Source organism: Solanum dulcamara, chromosome 4 (genome assembly GCF_947179165.1).
Source record: "Solanum dulcamara chromosome 4, daSolDulc1.2, whole genome shotgun sequence".
Taxonomy (NCBI): Eukaryota; Viridiplantae; Streptophyta; class Magnoliopsida; order Solanales; family Solanaceae; genus Solanum; species Solanum dulcamara.
Genome location: NC_077240.1, coordinates 4626516 through 4648359, shown reverse-complemented (window position 1 = coordinate 4648359; position 21844 = coordinate 4626516). Strand labels below are relative to the sequence as shown.

At 30.2% G+C, this 21844-nt stretch overlaps 1 protein-coding gene and 1 pseudogene across 3 annotated transcripts; both read right to left on the bottom strand.

The window, feature by feature from the left end:
• Nucleotides 1–4815: 4815 nt before the first annotated feature.
• LOC129885638 (uncharacterized acetyltransferase At3g50280-like) lies at nucleotides 4816–7145 on the bottom strand (annotated as a pseudogene).
• Nucleotides 7146–7297: 152 nt separating this feature from the next.
• On the bottom strand, nucleotides 7298–10374 carry LOC129885637 (uncharacterized acetyltransferase At3g50280-like). 3 transcript variants are annotated; one of them, XM_055959992.1, is made up of 2 exons: nucleotides 10137–10374; nucleotides 7298–8848 (listed from the first exon to the last, which is right to left on the bottom strand). In XM_055959992.1, exon 2 carries the CDS (start codon nucleotides 8785–8787, stop codon nucleotides 7387–7389), a length of 1401 nt encoding a protein of 466 aa, XP_055815967.1. In that variant the 5' UTR covers nucleotides 8788–8848; nucleotides 10137–10374; the 3' UTR covers nucleotides 7298–7386. The 3 variants fall into 3 exon arrangements, with proteins under 3 accessions (XP_055815967.1, XP_055815968.1, XP_055815966.1); XM_055959993.1 differs by having other exon boundaries at nucleotides 7298–8809; XM_055959991.1 differs by having other exon boundaries at nucleotides 7298–8800.
• Between the last annotated feature and the right edge of the window lie 11470 nt (nucleotides 10375–21844).

Sequence of the window (21844 nt, the reverse complement as noted above, 5' to 3'; positions counted from 1 at the left end):
CAATATATATATTATTGGTGTCTACGAATTCATTTTCTCACGAATATTTTATACTTCATAGATTGAAAACGTTTTGAGGCATCGAAGAAAGGAAAATCACCAGTGAATTAGCTTGCTTAACTTTGGTTTTTCGGTGGAGGTAGGTTATGGTTTTTATTTTATATCATAGATAGACTCTTAATAGTGATTGATATTCATTGAGTAATATATGTGAAGTTTACTACGCATTTAATTGTTGTGGTTTGGATGGTTGATATGTTGTCGTGATTGGTCTAAAATTCCGAGGCCATGAAATCCATAATCTTGAACTTGCCCTATCAAAAATGGTGCCTTGAATAAAGAAGGCTTGATGAAATATTGTTAATGAAGTGGAATGTAATCATAAGGAATGATAAATTAATTATATTTGGATCGGGTGTCACGTTCCGACACAGTATATTTGGATCGAGTGTCACGTTCCGACACGGTATATTTGGATCGGGTGTCACGTTCCGACACGGTATATTTGGATCAGGTGTCACATTCCGGCACAGTAATATTAAAGGGAAATAAATTAAAATTACTTAATACTACCCAATCTCCAAAAACTCATATTTCAAAAAAGTGTGATGTGGAGGCTTGAGTCTTTATGTGTGATCTTGATATTATTGACTAGTTATGTAATTGTTCATTGGTTGCCACCTGTTAAGTGTTGTTGTTGATTTTCCACTATTATTTTATGTATATTAATTCCTATTTTGAGTCGACTGATGATATCTACTCAGTACATGTTGTCCTGTACTGACCCCTACTTGTATCTTTTCTTGTTTTATTTTGTGGAGTGCAGCGAGTGTTCCACCGACTTAGACTCGACCTCAGCTCTAGTCCGTCTCAAGTTCATCGGATTTAAGGGTGAGCTATCCTTCTAGCTCGTGATGGATTCTCTTAGTCATGACATGATGTCCTTAGCGTTCGGGCACAGACTATGTCACTTATTTTATTTTAGTGTTTGACATTCTAGACTTAGTATTTTAGAATTATATGTCCTTGATGTGATGACTTTCAGATTTTGGGGAACGTTATGGAGTAAACTCTTATGGATTGTTAATTCTTACTTTATAAGTTTGAGCTTCCGCGTTATTGTTATACTTTATAAGTTGGGGATCATATCGTTGGTTCTCCCACCTAGGAGGTTAAGGGTGGGTGCCACTCATGGCCCATTTTGGGTCGTGACAATATCATTTAGCCGACTTTGATATTAAGTGAAAACAAGGAGCAAATACTTGACTAGTCAAGATAAGGTCAATAGTCCGAACTATTTTCAAAGAATCTGAGATCTCTACGGCTGCTACACAATTAGGGTAATATATTAAAGAGAAAAGAAGAAAGGGAATATGCTTTTCACTAGGTGTTAGGAATCGTGCTTGTAGCTTCTTTTTTTTTTTTTGGTATACATAACATATAACAGCATTATGTATGATTTATACCCTTAATTTCTTGAAATTATGTATACCAAAAATAATGAACGGGATTATGTATGATTTATACCCTCTATTTTTGGTTTACATAACATAGAACGGCATTATGTATAATTTATACCCTCAATTTTTTAAAATTAAAAAAATTATTTATTTGATTAATTTACCTGAAATATATAATTAAATTCTAAACGAGTAATATCTCAAATAAATAATTACATAATATCTTAGATAAGGTCTCATAAACAAGTTATTACATACTAGTGCAAATATTTTCACTTTATTTAAAATTTTTGAAGCATGGCCAAGTTGTGTTTGATTAGAATGTTTGCAAATAGGTATGTAGTCGTTTCAGTATACTTTCCTAAAAAACATGAAACAAAATTTAAATGTGATTATTTTTATATTAAAAACATAAGGTAATATTTGGAAAAAATATTTATAGTAAAAGTAAATAAATGTAAAAAAAAAAAAAAAAAGTGAAAACATGATTTGAAAAACAACTTCAAGTTGTATAATTTTTATAGTCAAATGCTATTTTTTGAATAAAGTGAAAAAAAAATTATATTACTTGAACGATGTTACAAGAAAATATAAAAGTAGAAAAGAAAATTATATTAATATGATTGAACGATTGATACATATTAGGAGGGCTAACTGCATATGATTTTCGACTTATTTCAAAGGATTTTTGGTCGAGATGAAAGGTGGAATCACATGAGTACGTAATTCCTCTTATGGGTGTTCCAAATTTCTCTAAATTTTAATGAAAAAATAAGATTTAGGGATAGGGTTTTGAGTCCCTTTTTGAATTTGGCTTAAATACTTCTCAGCATATTCCAACAGCACATTGGGCCAATATCTTTGATGGTGATCAATTCCGTCGAGCTATTGATCCCATCATGAGTTATATTAAAAATGTCTAATATTTTTAATGATATATTTTGTGTTTGCTTATAATCAACAACAAACACAAATAAATAGGAAAAAAAAAGAAAAAGAAGATACTTAAAAGGACTAAAAAACAACAATATTAGATCAAGGCCAAAGAAAGGAAGGCGAACAAATGTTACATCTTGTCTTTCAAGCAATTTTATTTATTTATTTGAAATGGCAAGAAGATGAATTTGCTAGCTATTATAGAATATTATTATAAAGCCATGCAATTAGAAGTTGATAAAGTATATATAGGAAACCGGTAACTTAGAAGGTATAAATGTTATGCAAGGGTGAAAATTGTTTACATTTCAACTTTGTTTCAAAAATTAAACTTTTCATTAATTATGAACAATAGACATTAGAATACATAACAGTTAATTATATTTTGATAATTAATTATTTTTTCAATTGACAATATGATATTTCATGTAATATTTTGTAAGACACGGATATACAATATATAAATTATTGTACGTTTCATAACACCACAAATGTTTATATCTTAGATAATTTCTTATTGATTATATTTTTAAAAAAAAATTCAATTGAGTCAATTGTTACCAAAACCATCAAATTACTCTAGAATGAGTAGAAGTATTTTAAAATAGAAGAGATATTTATCAAAAACACACATAAACTATTTCTCTTTTCTGAGTTTCATACCTAAACAATTGAGAGTGTGAGTTTCATACATAAACTATCACTTATTAATTTGAGAAACACACATCTCTTTTATTCCACTCACATCATGGTGTGGCTACTACACTCTCTTTTTTATTTAAAAAAATTATCACATCACGCTCCACATTGACAAAACATTCCACTTTGGCAAAAATTAAATAAATTGTTAGAATTAAATTAAAGTATTACTAATCCCCCCCCCCCCCCCAAAAAAAAAAAATTATAAAAAAAATATAAAATATTTTTCTCACTCCACTTTACCACTTTCTCTCACCATACTCCCCTCCCCCCATTTTTAGTTTTATTTTAATTTTTCAAATTTCTTTTATAAATTTTTTTAAAACAAATTATTATTTCATCTCTATCCCCCCCCCCCCCTCCCCTTCAAATAATAATTTAGATATTATTTTATTTTTTAAAAAATAAAATATTCTCCCTTGCTCCACCTAACCCTCCGCTTTTAAATTTTGTTCTCGTTTTGTGTTAAATATATACATATAATTTTAGAAAAGTATTTTTTACTTGCCGCAAGAATTTTCTTAAAATAAAATTTTTATTTATGCTATATTCTGTACGCAAATAGAAAAAATATTTTCCTAAAAATATAAGTACATATCTAACACAAAACAAGAAAAATGTTAGGAAAAATAAAAATAAATTAAGAGCGGAAGGTTAGATGGGTGGGTATAATTTTATTTTTAAAAAAATAAAAATAATAATATTTTTTTAGCAATGAGTGAGGGAGGGGGTGAAGTATGAATTTTTTTATAAAAATTTATAAAACAAATTTTAAAAAATAAAAGAACGGGGGATGGCCGGGGGGAGGGGGGAGGTGGTGGAGTAGGTGAGAAAAATATTTTTAATTTTATTTTTTAAAAAAAAAATTCTTTTTTAAAAAATAGTTTCTTTTTTAAAAAAGTTATTTCTTTTTCTGGGGATAGAAATATTTTAGTCTTTAACTTTTAAATAGTATTAATAGTTTATTTAATTTTTTTCTAGGTGAAATATTTTACTCATGTGGCAATGTTTTTTCAAAAAATAGAGAGAGTGTATTACTGACAACATTGAGGTGTGTTTCTCAAACTAATAAATGATAGTTTATGTATAAACTCACACTTCCAATAATTTAGGTATGAAACTAAAAAAAAATTTATGTTTTTGACACTTATCTCAAAATAGAATAAAGATTTATTATGCCAAATATAGTTTCATTTTTACTTATATAATATTTTATATTTTCTTAATTACAACAATAAGTCTAAAATATCAATATTGTAGCAATTGTTAGACTTTAGACATTCAAAGTCAACACAATATTTTTTAAATATTATTTGATATCTAATTAGTTTGAGCTCGAAATGTCTAAAAAGACACCTCAAAAAATTGGAGACAGTCTTACAAAGTTAATATTAAAACATGATTGATTCAAATTGAAATGAATTTAGACAAATTAAGAAGTAAAAAGAAAAAATAAATTTAATTGCATACAACTTTTAATTATAATTACGTCAATTATATTTTAAGAAAATAATAAATTTTGAAATTGTGTGCATAATGATTGATAAAAGATTGACAACAAACTATTAAAAAAAATTCAATTAATACTAACAATACATACATAAAATATAAATAATTATGTTAAAAAATTAAGCATAGCACGAAGAACAATCAAGCATATTAATGTTATTGCACTATCCTAATCGAAGAACAATAATCAAAATATTTTGCCCCCAAAAAAGAGAGTAGTTTGAAAACAATGTAGCTTCTCATATAAAACAAGCATCTCAATTCTGTGACATAACTCAACACCTCTCTCTATATGATTACAATAATACTCTATCCTGAGATAGATTGACAAAAGAAGACACTAACAAATTTCAACATCACATTTCCTCATTATTCATGCATATACAATTTAACAGTAATAAATACCACAAAAAAAAAGTAGTTAAATACGAGCTCGAATTGTACGTTCCAAACCAACAACTGGTGTGCTCACAAACTGCCCAACTATTATATCTTTCCTCCAATGCTTGTATCGTCTCTGAAGAAAGGCAAATCTCAAGAATCATACTCCCTTCTTCTAGCCCAGGTGACACTGTTATTTTTCCCTCTAACATGTTTCCAATGCCACTTCTGGCTTTCCCCAGCTAAAATCATACTTGTAAAAATCGAATCGCGGAGAGTTGTTCAGCATAAAGTAATTGCTTGGCAAATCGCCCAATTTTACTACCTCAGGGTCATTCACCCAACTCTCGTATATGCATTTGAACTTTTCATGGCCATGGGAAGCAATCGTCTCATTAATTTGTAAAGCAGCCCATCCGAATTCATGCTCGAGTAGCTCTCCCGTCTTGATTGTTACGGTAGCAGGGCAAATTGCATTTCCAAAGAACCCTTCAGGTAAAGTAGGATTCAATCTTTCCCTCATGTCAATGGATACCTCAAAGGTAGTTTCTTGACTGTAATCAAGATGACGACATCGTATTATGGATCTCCAAACGTGAGCCAATACAGCTTGAAGAGACGAATTTTTTGTGGTGTTCATTTCAAGATTGGCCTTTGCTTTTAACTTGGCTACACTTTCTTTGGCAAAATGAAATACCCTTTCTCGTAGCATTGGTGGTGGAATGAATCTGTGACCTGAATTAACTCTTTCGTTTGGTATAGAAATGCGATCAGAGAAATGATTAGTATCGAAAGGGAATTGACGTTTCAAAACAGGAATTCTTGAGATAACATTGCAACCGCGAGATATCTCAGTCCAAGAATTGTAAAAATGCAAAAAAGAAGTTCCGTCCACTACCACATGATTGTTTGAGCAGCCAATGAATATGCCATCCTCAAGCTCAGTTAATTACACTGCAAAACAAGGCTGGGAGGTAGCCTCTTTGTTTTGGACTCATTTAATGGGAAGAAATCGCGTACCACATAAGGATTGTAATCTGACTCAACGATGTCACTGACCCTAACACCATGTGCAGTTGCATGGTTGAGTTGAGCACCATCATTGTTACAGTTTATGAAGAAAGAAGTGGTGCCATTTTGCTCGTCTTTGGTTGTGCCAAGGCGGCAACAGAATGGAGGGAAGAAATCTAGAGCTTGAGATAGTGAAACTCTAAGATGATTAATTAAGGAACTAGTATTGGTTGATTTTGGTAGATCTCTTACTTGTTCAAATGTAGGCATGGCATAGAGGAGTCCAGTTTGAAAGTAGTCAATTTGAAGCTCAAGAATGTCCCGTGGAGTCAATTAAATTATCTTACAATTATCTGTATGGCGCTGACTCCCTCCAGCAGCTTTAACTGTCCATGTAGAAATGATGGATACCTTGGAGGCCATAACTTTGAATCACCTGCCACACCACTTTTTATATTTCAAAGCTCAAAAGGTTTCAAAATGAAAGTGATAATATTTTAAAAAGGGATTAAGAACAAGTGTGACCGAGGAGAAGGCATTAGGCAACTGATCTAATGTTATTGTTTTCACCATTAAATCACACAATTCAAGCACATCTAGACGACCTAATATTTGTCTATCCATGTTATCGGGAGGTCCCATTAATGAATAAAACTAATAAAATAAGGCTCAAATCCCATTGTTCAATTTATCTTAGGAAAATTGACAAAAAAAGTTGAACACCCCCACCCCACCCCCTCAAAAAAAAAAAAAAAACTCTGTATTTAGTAGGATAAATAATTTTGGCAAACTGTCGTATGAGTAACCTAAATCAGACTAATTACAACTTCACAATTATTTGAAACTGCAGACAAATGTTCTAATCTCATTCAGAAATCTGAATGATCCAAAGTAAAGGAACAAATTCTTCAAAGCATAATAGAAAGAAATGCAAAAGTAGCTTTAATCATGCAATAAATAGAATAAAGATATGATTGGACCTCTGTATTAGGTAAATCTGAAGTTAAATCAGTGAGTTCAGCGACCGAACAACTTATTAATCGGAAAAGTTGCCGGTAACTGGACCTGAACTGGAAACCTCGTCGGCAATCTCGAACCTGCCTCCCGAGCTCAAACTTTTTGAACTCGACAAGGGTAGAAATTAATAAAGCATGTGATGCAATAGACAAATTTTTTGCCCCAAAAGATAGTAGTACTAACTTTGATAACAATGTAGCTTCTCAATTCTCAAACAAAGGCTTCTCACATACAAGCAGCATCCCTGAGACGCAACTTAACACCTCTATGGTATATTATTGCTATTGATAAAGAAGCTTAGCTTATTTAGACACTACATTCTCTCCTTATTCATGCACATAAATAATCTAACTAGAATTGCCATTAAAAACATTTAAATACGAGCTCGAATTGTTCGTTCCACACCAACAATTGGTGTACTGTTGACAAACTCCCTAAATATTATGTCTTCCTCCAATGCTTGTATTGTCTCTGAAGAAAGGCAAATCTCAAGAATTATGCTCCCTTCTTTTAGTCCAGGTGACACTGTTATTTTTCCATCTAACATGTTTCCCACGCCACTTCTATGTGCAATCGGCTTTCCCCAGCCAAAATCATACTTATAAAAATCGAATCGTGGGGAGTTGTGCAGCATAAAGTAATTGCTTGGCAAATCGCCCAATTTTTGTACCTCAGGGTCGTTCATCCAATTCTCGTATATGCACTTCAACTTTTCATGGTCATGGGAAGCAATCGTCTCATTAATTTGTAAAGCAGCCCATCCCAATCCGTGCTCGAGCAGTTCTCCCGTCTTGATCGTTATGGTAACAGGGTAAATTGCATTACCAAAGTACCCTTCAGTTAATGGGGGATTTAGTCTTTCCCTCATGTTAATGGATACCTCAAAAGTAGTTTCTTGGTTGTGATCGAGACTACGATTACGTATCACGGATACCCAAACGTGAGCCAACACAGCTTGAAGAGAAGAAATCTTGGTGGTGTTCATTTCAAGATTGGCCTTTGCTTTTAGCTTGGAGACATTTTCTTTGGTAAGATGAAACACCCTTTCTCGCAGCATTTGTACTGCTGGTGGTTTGAATTTGTCACCTGTATTGATTCTTTCATTCGGTATAGAAATGCGATTAGAGAGATGATCAATTTTGAAAGGGAATTCACGTTTCAAAAAGGGAATTTTTGAGATGACATTAAAACCGCGAGATAACTCAGCCCAAGAATTGTAAAAATTCCAATGAGAAGTTCCGTCTGCTACGACATGATTGGTTGTGCACCCAATGAAAATGCCATCCACAAGCTCTGTTACTTGCACAGCCAAACAAGGCTGGGAGGTAGCCTCTTGATTTTGGATTCCATTTAGTGAGAAGAAGTCGCGTACAACATGAGGAACTAAATTTGATTCTATGATGTCGCGAATTGTAACACCATCAGCTATGGCATGGTTGAATTCAACACCAGCATTGTTACAATTAATGAAGAAAGAAGTGGTTCCACTCTGCTCTGTGGTCGTCTCAAGGCGGCCACAGAATGGAGGGTAGAAATCTAAAGCTCGAGCTAGTGAAACTCTAAGATGATCAATTAAGGAACTAGTATTGGTTGATTTTGATAGATCTCTTACTTGTTCAATTGTAGGCATGGGATAGAGGAGTCCACTTTGAGCATAGTCAATTTGAAGTGCAAGAATGTCCCATGGTGTCAACTCAATTATCTTGCAATTATCTGGATGGTGTCCAGCAGCCTTAACTGTCCATGTTGAAATGATGGATACCTTGGTGGCCATACCTTTCAATCACCTAATAGTTCTACAAATTAGTGAGGAAGAAGATCCAAGTATAAGGTACCTGTATAGTGTTAACTTATTTAATTTCTTACTAAAGCTCTAGACTAAAACTGTTACTACAATTTATAACTTGAAGCAAGATTTTCTTACCATAGTTAGAGATTAGATTCCTAAAATCTATTCCCTTACCTATGGTAAGAAAACTTAGATTGTGGTAATCTAAAACCATTTAAACTTGAGTATGGAGTTGAAATTTAATTTGTTTGGACATACAATTTAGATTTTCTAAATTATATTTCTCATCATAAAAAGTTAAAGCTCATAATTTATGAAAACAATTAAAATCTCCTCAACTCTTATACAATCATACCAAATGAGCAAATCATAGTTCATAAACAAGACATCAGAATATTCTAAGACGTCTCACTAATAATTACATATTGTAATGTTCCTTTTATAGTAAATGTTTATAATTACATTTAATTACAAACTTTCAAATACACATAATTTTATAAAGGTCCACTAATTAACAATAGTAATAACTAATCATTCTTTAACATAATCCTTACACACGGTATGCACAATCTATTCAGGTAGAGCATGAGCCTTTTTTTTATGCAAAATCTAAAATGATGGGTGTGGATTTCATAAACTTATGGGTCGAGTTTTTATTTAAAAAATTGAAATCACAATTTGAAATTTGAAATTTAAAATTTTACTTTTTGGAAAATTTAGGATTTGAAATCATGATTTCATAAACAAACGTTAATTTCAAATCAAAACTCCAAAATGGGGTCCCAAATCCAATAGTCAAACACCTACTTAATGAGGCTCCGTTTGGACATGATTTGAAATCAGATTATTTTGAAGTTGAAGTTTTGTTTGGACATGCAATTTGAATTTCTTGAGTTGTATTCTTTTCTCATAAATATGAAAATTCACAAGTTGTGAAAACTATCAAAATTTTCTCAATTCTTACAAAACCTTACCAATCGAGCAATTCATAGTTCATAAAACAAGATATCAGAAAATCTTAAGGTGCCAGATTAACTACAACAAAAGATATATTATTTAGTGGCAATAATAAATCTTGGTATTTATAACAAACACTCTATATAAATGTCGCTAAAAACTTTAGTAACCTTGAATGCAATGACATTAACTCAATTGCCACTAATTATTTTTGCGACAATAAATATTGGTGCTACTAGTCTTTTCGGAAACTGCTGCTAAGATCCAAAGTTACATAGATTTCTCTCTTTCAGTGTGGGGGCAAGGAAAATCTTTGTGATTTGTCCCAATTTATATTATATAATTTAGATTTCTAGAGTCAAAAGAAAAACAATTACCGTGATTTTACCGGAGATATGGGATATATATTAACCTTCCATGATGAGTTGCTTGTTGGTGAATGGTGATTAATGTAGCTCCTTCTTCTTCTGATCTTCTTGAGTTTTTGTATGTTTATTTATTTTAAGTTTTGATGTTAGAAATGGGTATGGCTGACAATTAAATATAGTGGAAAATGTCTGCAGGATGAACTTTCATGGATATGGATGACAATAGTCACCAAGGTTGATTAATGCTAAATTGTCAAACGAGTGTAACAAATTGATTCACATATGTTCAAAAAGAATAATAATATTTATTTTGAAAGATCAATTAGTGTACACTATTTTTTAATCATTTTGAAATTTGTTGTAGTTATAGAGCCCGTTTGGATAAGCTTAAAAAAGTAACATTTATGTATAAAGTGTTTTTAGAACTTTGAAGTGCTGAAAATTATTTTTATAAATAAACAGTTGAGTGTTTGAATAAAGTGCTTATGTTGAAAATAAGTGTTTGAATTTTAGGGTTAAAAGAATAAAAAGGGTAATTTGAGAATTTAGTTAAAATATAAGGGATATAAAAGTAATTTTTATTATCAAATAAAATGGCTTTAAACACTTAGAAAGAAAAAGTTAGAAATCTTAATTTTTCATTTTTGACTGACTTTAAGAACTTTATGGCTTAAAATTAGCATTAGGCAAATACGTCCAAAAGCTAAAAAGGGACTTTAATCCAAACGGGCTCATAGTATGAAATTTGTCCTTTCTTTTCTTTTTGTTAACGGTGACCACCTAGTACAAATTATATGTCGGAATTACGAACTTCAAGATTTAAGCATATGAATCTTTTTATCTAATTTTAATTGTTTTTCTTGAGATTTAATTCTTACACCTTGTTTGGATAGTTATTATGTATTGTTTTATATTTTTTATATTATATTGAATTGTATTGTTTTAAAGAATACAATATTTGAATAGATTGTATGGTTTTCATAGCTCCATAATGTCACATCAATAATTTATTGGAAAAACGTGAACTAACACAAAAATTTATATGGTCAAAATAGTGGAAATAAAATGGGAAAACAATACCATCAAGAATTTTAAGTAAAAATCTTTTAAATAATGGATAAACTATGGGCCAAGAGGAGCAACTGATATCACTATAGTAAAGAATTTTACACTAGGTAGTCATGAGTATAATACTCAAAATGACCACAACACATTCAAAATGAATAACACTCTTTTGATCTTCCACCTTACTAAAAATACCGCTCACAAATTATTTTCTTATAGTCTATGAAATACCTCACTTTGCTCTCTAATATTTCTTTCTCTTTGTCTTGGTGTTTTCTTACAAATGAGCAAGAGTGCTCTATTTATAGAAAAAAAAAATTGTCCCTATGATGTCATGGGTGACATCATGAAAAAACAAATATTTCAAACTTTGATAGGTTTATTGGTGAGATTTAGTTTTAATAAAAGTAGTGATTTTTTGGTTGTTGAAATTTGACAACTATCAAATTCATATTTTTTTACTATCTAATTTTAAACCTTGCAACAAAGTAAAAAATATTTGTGGCGTGGGATGGATACCAACACAATTTAAAGAATAGACCTACAAACAAATGTAAGGTACGTAGTAAAGCTTTTAGGATAAAAAATAAAATATGATTATTAGATAATAAATAAAGACAAAATGAAAGAAAAAAAAAAGAAGATAACGATGCAATCACATTAAATCAATCGTTCCATGAGACTTTTAATTATTATATCAAAATGAATTTAACGATATTATATAAAAAAAATTAAATAATAATGAATAAGAACATTAAATTTAAATTTACGATACAAATCGATATCAAACTTGTGTAGTCATTCTTTTCAATTTTAATACGTTAATCTTTAACAAAAAGGTTTGCGGAAGTATTAAACGTTGAAGAAAATACTCATTGTATAAGACTGGAGAGAATAAAGCAAAATCATTACAGGTGACAAATCTGTGGGCAAGTAGCTCAATTAAAAAAAAAAGTTGTAGTGCGCACCATTAAATATATTTCAATAAATAATTAAAATAAAAAATTCACAAACCTAATAATTTATATATAAAACTCCAAAATCAAAATATTTTTAGATATACTTTTTACCCGAACATAAACATTATAGCACGTGCTATGCGACTTTGTTATATTTCACCTAACAAACCAAGACATATCAGATGCCTAATTTATTTATGGGCCCCCCGGGTTTGGTAGAAGTCTAGTCGCGATCTTGTCTTGAGTTTTTAAGGAACGTTTTCCTCATGAGAATATTCTCTCCTTTTTTTTGGAAGAATAATTTTTATTATATTTAAAATTAGGGTTTAATCCTGAAAATTGTATAATAAATTTGAAGAACAACTTATAATCAATTTTTCCATTCACTTTGCACATTTAAAATTTTATTAAATTTAATTTAAAGCTGTATGTTAAATGCGGCTCCCGTCCCGCCTTGCATGCACTCCAATTCGCACTTAGAGCTGTCAAAATGGGATGGCACAATCCAATCCTAAAGGGTTAGTGAGTTAAATGGATTAGGACGGACTAATACTTTTAACTAAGGGAAAATAACACTTATACCCCAAAAGGGAAAGTATTTACTCTTAAATGCCCTATTACCTTCATATCATTTTTTAATTTTAAAATGACATAAAATTATTTTAAAACTTGCAAGCTGACGTCAGCGCACAACCTACATGATATCGATATGATATCAATATCACGATGCAGTAACACAGATGATTGTGCTCAATTCTACATGATACTGATATGATATCAATATATCGATGGAGTATCGTAAAGAATATATTTTCTACTAATTTAAAGTTTAATAAATAAAATTGTGATTTTAATAATTTACTCTTAATTATTTTATTTTTAGTTCTTAAAAAAGAGTTTAATCATATATGATACCGATAGAGTATCACTAAGAATTAAGTTCAATCATATATGGTATCAATATACCATCATAGAGGATTATTTCATAACAGTGATGCTGATGTCAGCATGGCGTCATAGGCAAAAATAAAAGGAAAAAAATGGGGTAGGAGGGTAAATAGTTTGGGTCATGAGTCTATTAAGGATAACTAGTTTGGATTGGGTCCAATTTGGGTAAATAGTTTCACAATTAAGTCTATTTTGTATAACTTGTCGTTTAACTAAAGAGGGCCTATAAAATAGCAGCTCAACCCAACCCTAAGCGGGCTACGGATTGGGACAGGTTGACTCAAAATATAGACAACATTAACCTCTTAGAAAGACTTTCGAACATTGATGAACACAACACTAACATGTCTAAAATTCATATGCCTATGAGTTGCACGTACTATAGTGGAATACTTACAAAACAACAGAATATACAAGATATAATAGTCAACATTCATAAGATTCACGAGAATAACATACATTAAATTATCATTTTTTTCATAAACTAAATAAGATTGAAGAAACGAAAAACTAGACAGAAACATAAAAGTAAAAGAGGTCAAAAATTCATAGTTATAACAACTTCATTTGCCTAGTTGTTGAAGATTTAGAAAAATAAAATACTACTTAAAATATATATATGTAATAAATATTTTTAAAATTCACGATCTACGGACTGACCTCTGAAGCTGGCGGGTTGAGCCTATGAGGCTGGGCTAAAAAGACTTATTCTTAAATGGGTTGGAAAAATTTAGCTCAATCTCACTTAATTCAAATGTTGGGTTGGCCGTCCTCACGGATCAAGCCCATTTTGATAGTTCTATCCGCACTGCCCCATGTCATTTCTAATCGTGTACCATCAGAATTTGATTAGTGACTGTTTGGATACTCATAATGAAATTGGAATTTTGTATAATTTGGTGTAATACTCCCTCCGTTCATTTTTACTTATCTACTATACTATTTTGGAATGTCCAATAATACTTATTCATTTTATAAGACCAATGAACAATTTTTCATATTTTGTCTATTTTATCCTTACTATTAAATATTAGTTATTTTTTAATTTTTAAATGACTTACATTTAATAAAGATGATTTGATAAAATTATTTTTATTATTTATTATTTTTTAATTTCTATCTCAAATCAATAATAGACGACTAATATTGGACAGAAAGAGTAATTGAATGTAATGCCTTTGAAGTCAACCATTTAATAGAAAGCTTGATTAGTCAACGACGTTTTCAATTACATCTTTGTTTTTGGAAATTTTATAAGTTCAAAAGTTTCACCTAAATCATATTCCCTCTCTCCTTTTAGATATCATGTTAAAAATATTTATTTTAAAATAATTATTAATTTAAATAATAAAATTAAAATTAATTTTTTTAACGTTATTCTTAATATTAATTATTTAAAAATTAAAATATATATATAAATAAAAATTAAATAATTAATAAGAAATATATTAATCAAATAATATTTTTAATTAACTTTTTTTTTAAGAATTGAGCCAAATAAAATATATATATAAATAAAAATTAAATAATTAATAAGAAATATATTAATCAAATAATATTTTTAATTAACTTTTTTTTAAGAATTGAGCCAAATTTTGCCATGACAATTAAAAAAATCCGGAAAGAGTAATTTATTTTAATTATCACTTTCACAATTAAATATTTATAAATTTTTTAATAAAAATACAAATTCTAAGTAAAATGTAATAGGTTCCCTGCTTCTAGCTTTACGCTTGTGTATAGTTGCTCTACTATGGAGTCTCATTTGAAATAACAAAAGAAATGATACGAGCTAAGAAAGAAAGAATCTTTATAATATTTTATAATAGTCGAACAACAGTATTAGTACAAACGAATCAAACAAATATAGCAAGTACATTTACACTTGAGATCATTTTGTCTGGATTTTTATAATTCAAGGCAGTGGCGGACCACATGGACTCCAGACGAAAAATTATACTATTTATATATGATTAAAATATATTTTTTTATGTATAAATAGTAGATAGAGAAATCCTTGCTGCTAGTTTGTTTATCTACTTTTTCAGATTTTGAATTCCTTATTAAAAATCCTTATTTTGCCACTGATTCAAGGCAATCTGTTTCATAAGAATTTCCTATGACGGAGATTATTAACAGTAGTAGTCGCTTGTAAATGGCTAGTAGCAGCCATGTTAGAACCAAATTGCAGTCTGGAGGCATTCTTGTCGGAAACAGGGGAAAGCAGAGAAGATGCTCTGTTATTGAAGCTTCTTGTTTGAGGCAGATCCATGAAATCAACGGTGGTGACCGGAGGCTGAAACTCCGATCGAGTTCTGCGGTGAGACGAACCCTCGATGGAGTCAGCTCCGACGAGCATGTGGTAACTCCGGTTGGTGGTTTCGGAGAGGGACCGGAAACTATTGTGGTGAGGCCTCTGTTTCTTCATGGCGTGAAGGAGAAAAGGGATTAAACCTTCCATGAGTTTTTTCTTCTTAGTGAGTGATGGATAATCCTTTTGAGTTTTGGGTGTTTAGATATTTAAGTTTTGATGTTGGAAATGGACATGGCTGACCATTATTTATAGTGGAGAAAGAAAGTCTGGGAAGAAGTTTCATGGATATGGATGAGACTAGTCACGGTTGATTAATGCTAAATTGTCAAACAACTTGGTTCACGTATATCCAAAATAGAATGATTTAACCTTTTTTTTAATAGATAAATTAGTATTTGTCATAGTTATCTGAACACGGGTGGAGCAAGGTAGAGTTGATGGATTCGTCTAAAAAATTATATTGTTTATACATAATTAAAAAAATAATTATGTATATATATATAGTAAATATTAAATTTTATTTAGTTTTTTTTATATATTTATATTTTTATAATTTAAAATTTCTTGATAAAAATCTTAATTCCCCTATTAGAGATAAAATTATTATACCCTGGTAGGAGTAAGGTCTGCGTACATTCTACCCTCCCAAGACCCCATGTTGTGGGATTTCACTGGGTTGTTGTTGTTGTTGTTTCTTCGTATTTTACTTGTGAGAACACACTAAATAAAATGAGAATATTATATTATTTTTTAGTTAATGGTGACGACCTAGCCACCTTTGGGTGTACAATTAAATGTCGAAATTACAAATATCAAGATTTAAATAGATGAAAGTAAATCATCTTATTTTGGTTATTTTTTGTCTTTTATTTAATGTGTGAGAAATATTTTTGATAGTTCAAATTTTGATGTTTGAATTCACGTAAGTACTTTGATCATTAGTTGTTTGCACTACAAAATTATGTCATTCTTTTCAATACAAACCCCAATTCTAACACGTTAAATTAATCGTTAACAAAAAGGATTTGCAGACAATATTAGTTAAATGGGAAGAAGTATTGACCGTTGAAAAAATTATATAAGACTGGAGAATCAAGAAACAGCATTACAATTCTGTGGGGAGTTGAAATAGTAGATAGTTATTAATAATAACGCGTTACAGACAGTTGGAATCCATTAATTTTAAAGTATTGACCTTGCTTTTTCAATCAATGTGCTCAATTAACTATTTCAAATCAACTACAATACAAATGGTTGAACACAGAAGAACACACCTTCACTGGTTAGTTAATTATGTCTACCAGTTTAGGTACCAACCCATTCATTACTAAATTTCAAGTTGAATTTGCCTTGGTGTGTGTCATTTTCGTATCCCTTGAATAGCACCTCGCTAGTTTCAAAATTAGGGGGGTTGGCGGGTTGATTGAATATTAACGGCTTAAATATTACTTAAGTTGAAATGCGCTTGGTCAAAATAGACTAAATTGTTATAAAATAAATTGACTTAACAAAATAAGGAGAGAGTAGGAGAAAAAATATTAAGGAGTAGATGAGAAAGAGAGTTCGTGAGTCTGTATGTTTCTCTCATTTTTTTATTTCATTGCCAAACTTATGACAATTTATACTAATGAAACGGGAGCAAGTTGTCCAAGTGGGCCCCACATAAAAGAAAGAAAATAATTTCGACCACGATCACGACTGGGGTCGTGACCTCTTTCTCGTTGGTTATAATTTGCTTGATTCACTTTAGGGAGTGACAAAGAACCAAACGGCCGACTATCATGATTTTTCATTAGCAGTTCGTTGTGGCGTTCAGATTTTAGAAGGTGAAAGTAATTCAGAATATTTTTTAAATCCCTTTTCGCGATTTTGCTGCTGCAAGAGCATATTCGCAGGTGGAAATGTGGAGTATATTTTTTCAAGTTTGTCTTGTTCAGTGATTTCTTCTTCGCATAAATTTAACTGAGTTATAATTCCACTTGTTCCACTTACTCTTTAACGTAAATTAAATAATGGATCAATCCAACACATTCGCTTTTTACTAAGTTATTGTTTTCTTGTAATTTATTTAAGTACATAATATTTTTTCACTTTATTATATATATATATCAATAAAAAAATATTTTAAAAAATATTTCAACAAGATTTCTCATTAGAATTTGAGCTATCTATTAACCCAATTTTTACATGAGCTTAATTTGACAGATCAAAATCAACCAAGTTAATAAAGGAAGGAGTTGTGACCCGGTCCAAATTTGAACGAGTTGGAAAAATTATATTTTCATGAGTTAATTTTGTCACTCTTGCTTTTTTTGTCAAGTTAAAATTCATTTACTAGGCATATGTTAAATGTTTAACCGATGTTTATGTAATTAACTCGTGCCAAATTTAAAAGGTTAGGTGAGAATATTTTAAGGGCAAATCACAATTAGTTGAATGCAAATTTACCATTAATAAAGTAAATCTTACATCACATGCAATTTACCAACAATAAAGTAAATCTTACATCACATGCTATGTAACTTTGTTATATTTCACCTAACAACCCAAGACAAATCATACGAAGGCTAGTCCATTGTATTTTCTCAAAAACCATATGATGCATAATTGATGGTCCGCCGATGCTTTTTAAAAAATAAATAAATTAAAGTTAATGTTTGATTATGAAAATTCTAAATCCAACATATAATTATATTTTAAATTTGAAAAATAATTTATTTTTATTTATGATATTGTATTACTTTCAATATGAACATTATTTCAAATATTTTTTACAAAAAATATAATCAAACACAAATTTATCTTCAATTTTAATTTCATAATTTCTTTTTAAAAAAAAATGTGAAAAACATTTGAAATCTATGGTCAAACATCTGCTAAGAATATAAACTTCACAGTAGGCGTACATAAATGTTCTAACATATTTAAGAATGTAAGTTTAAAAAAATGCACACAAATTAATGAATGAAAAAAATGAGATCCTCAACTCCATATAAGATTTAAATAATTCTCTTCCTTTAGACTAGTTTTTGGCTCTGCGTTACACCTAAAGTCTAATACGACACAAATATTATGTCATGTGTTTAATACATTAAATTTTAACTTTTCATGCTTAAGAATTAAGTTGGTACACTCGTTTGACAATTTAGCGCTAATCAACCTCGGTGACTGTTACTAATATGAATTGTGGTGTATTAGTGAGATTTCTTCACTATTAATTAGAAGTATCGAGTTTAAGTTCTGGACATAATAAAATCTTATTAAGTGCGTCACTTTTAAATGGATTCTATAGTATGCGATTTGAATTTATTTGAAACTCCACTGATCCGATAAAAAAAAAAAAAACTCGCTAACTGTTGGCATTCATATCTCCTACTTTGAAATTTCGTCTGGCAGACATTCTCCACTATAAATAATGGTCAGCCATGTCCATTTCCAACATCAAAACTTAAATATCTAAACACCCAAAACTCAAAAAGATTATCCATCACTCACTAAGAAGAAAAAACTCATGGAAGGTTTAATCCCTTTTCTCCTTCACGCCATGAAGAAACAGAGGCCTCGCCACAATAGTTTCCGCTGCCTCTCCGACACCTCTAATCGGAGCTACCACATGCTCGTCGGAGCTGATTCAATCGAGGGTTCATCTCACCGTAGAACTCGATCGGAGTTTCAGCCTCCGGTCACCACCGTTGATTTCTTAGATCTGTCTCAGCATAGAAGCTTCAATAACAGAGCATCTTCTCTGCTTTCCCCTGTTTCCAACAAGAATGCCTCCAGATTGACTTCTCCCAGCAATTTACAAGGGACTACTACTACTATTGTTGATAATCTCCGCCATACCAAATTCTAAAAATGTTACGATATGTACTTTGTGTGTTCAATTTTTAAAATCCAGACAAGATGATCTTCAAGTGTAAATGTGCAATATTTGTTTCATTCTTTTCTACTAGTAATACTGCTGTTCAACAATTACGACATGGTTGTTATAAAATAAAAACTAAGTAAATATATCGAGTTGATATGTTATTTAACTTCGAGGTGATATACAAATAAATTCCTATTTATATATGGAAAAAAAATATTGATAGGCTTTTCGGAAGTTGTTTCTGGATAATTGAGCTACTTGTAAATTATTTACTTGATTAGAAGGCTGAAAAAATGGATACAAGATTTTTATAAAAGTTACTTATAAATTATTTGCTTGATTTCAAGTTTATCCAGAATATTGTGTAATGCAACATTCACAATAAAATATATTTATAACAATGCTATACTTTTTTTATGATTTTTAAGCTATACCCTCGTTAACAATTCTTTCTTTCATTATCTTTTGTAGCTCGTGCACACGCTTAGCCAATATGTCGTGTGGAAATATTGTTGCTTAAAGGTTTAAGGGTTGAACTATCAGTTAATATGTTAAAAAATTATTTTCTTTGTTGAAAAGACGTGGAATCAAGAAAGAATGGTGATTTTTTAAGATAAGAACTACTCTGTTTGTTTCTTCATAGTTGTTATGTTTATTAAAAATATTTATTTTAAAATAATTATCAATTTAAACAATCAAGAAATAATTAATTATTTTTTTTCAATTTTATCCTTTAACATTAATTATTCTAGAATTAAAAGACACATAAATAAATAAAAAATTAAAGACTAATAAAGAATATATTAATCAAACTATATTTTTAATTAATTTTTTTTAAAAATAGTGCAAAACCTTATCATAATTACTAATAAAAAAAAAGGAGTAAAGGGTAACCATTTGAGAAATCAATTCTCAATTCTCTTTTTTAAGAAAAATACAAAGCCAACTCTTTCACCAAATTCAATGAATTGATACCATGGGACCCCAATATTGTTCTTCGTCAAAAATAGACAAAGCATTAGACAATTTATAACATTCGACCCCTTTCTCAACGTACGTAAAACTTCTTTTTAAGAAAAAATCTTCAACAAGTGATTAAAAAAAAAAAACTCATACAATGTGAGTAAGCATACAATTACCTTAATTCTTACATTGACGATTCATTTTTTGTCAACAATATACAACCTAGCTAGTGGTCATAGATATATGTCTCTATATTTTCCAAAAGTGTTGCACTCTTTTCAACGTATGTAGGGACAACAAGATAGTGAATTATGCTAGGAAATAAAACTTGATGGAATTAGATGAAGATCAAGGTGAGAATACTTTGTCTCCACAACTACACCTCCAAACTTGGGGATAATATTGCCCATTCTGTTCATCATCATTATCTTCTTCAATTAATACTTGAATGGGCATACAGGGCATGCATTGGTAGCATTTTGAATGACATGCCACTGGAATTGATCCATCAACTCTAATCACCTCTTCCTCTCTAGTTTTCTTGTGTAAAACCTTAACATTTTGTCAATAGGCGAATTTATGATTCAGAGTCGGTGGATACAAAATAAATAGTAATATTTAATTATTTTTATATATGTATATATAATTCAAGCAGAACACTGAGTTCAATCAAAATCATAAAACCTGTTATAATAAATTCGCTTAATAAGAAAAAAAATATAGAAAAAAGAAGTAGAAGAGGAAGATGTTGAGAATACTTTAATTTACTGGGGGCAAAGCAGGAGGAAATGGAGATAAATGAAGTATTAATTGAGAAGTTGGGATTATGGTGAGAACAAGGAAAAGGACCAAAAATAACTTCTTTGGTAGAGTTTTAAATTCCATCATTAATTTTGCAAATTGTTTCATTGCCATTGGCCAAGTACATGAATATTTAATACTAGAATTTAGCAAGTGTGTGCAACTAATTGGCAGGGAGCTTTTAGCATTACTTTAGAAATAGTCAGACCAATATGTTATATGTGTAAGCTTTGATATGCTTGTATTTTGTCGTGAATATATTGTGTGGATTCTCTAAAGAAGGAAAAGGCATAAAAACGGAATTAAAGTAACCTATATGTCCCAATTTATGCGGTACACCAAAAATTTCAAGATTCAAACTTCTTATTTTAATTTTAAATTAAGATATAGAAGTTTTAAGTTTTTTGATAATAAAATTATATATTTGAAAACCACGTAAAAGATACTATAAAATCACAATAATTAACAATTTAGAATATTTAAAAGACATATAAAAAATTTTTAAGAAAAACTTAATTGAATCTAGAAATCTCAATTGTGTCATATAAATTAAGACGGAGGAGTAGGTCCTTTAATTTAGATGACACATTTGCTCTGTGTTGAGTACTCTTATTTGGCAAAGAAGGTTTAAGATAGTGATGTTAGCATAAGATTTTCCTTTTTACATAGTCATCCACAAGATTTTCATGGAGAAATAATTATCATGTATCATTTACTCGTATTATATTTTTTGATAAATAAAAAATTATTTATTTCTTTTGTGTATTATTATTTTGCCCATTTAGTGGAATTTGACTGG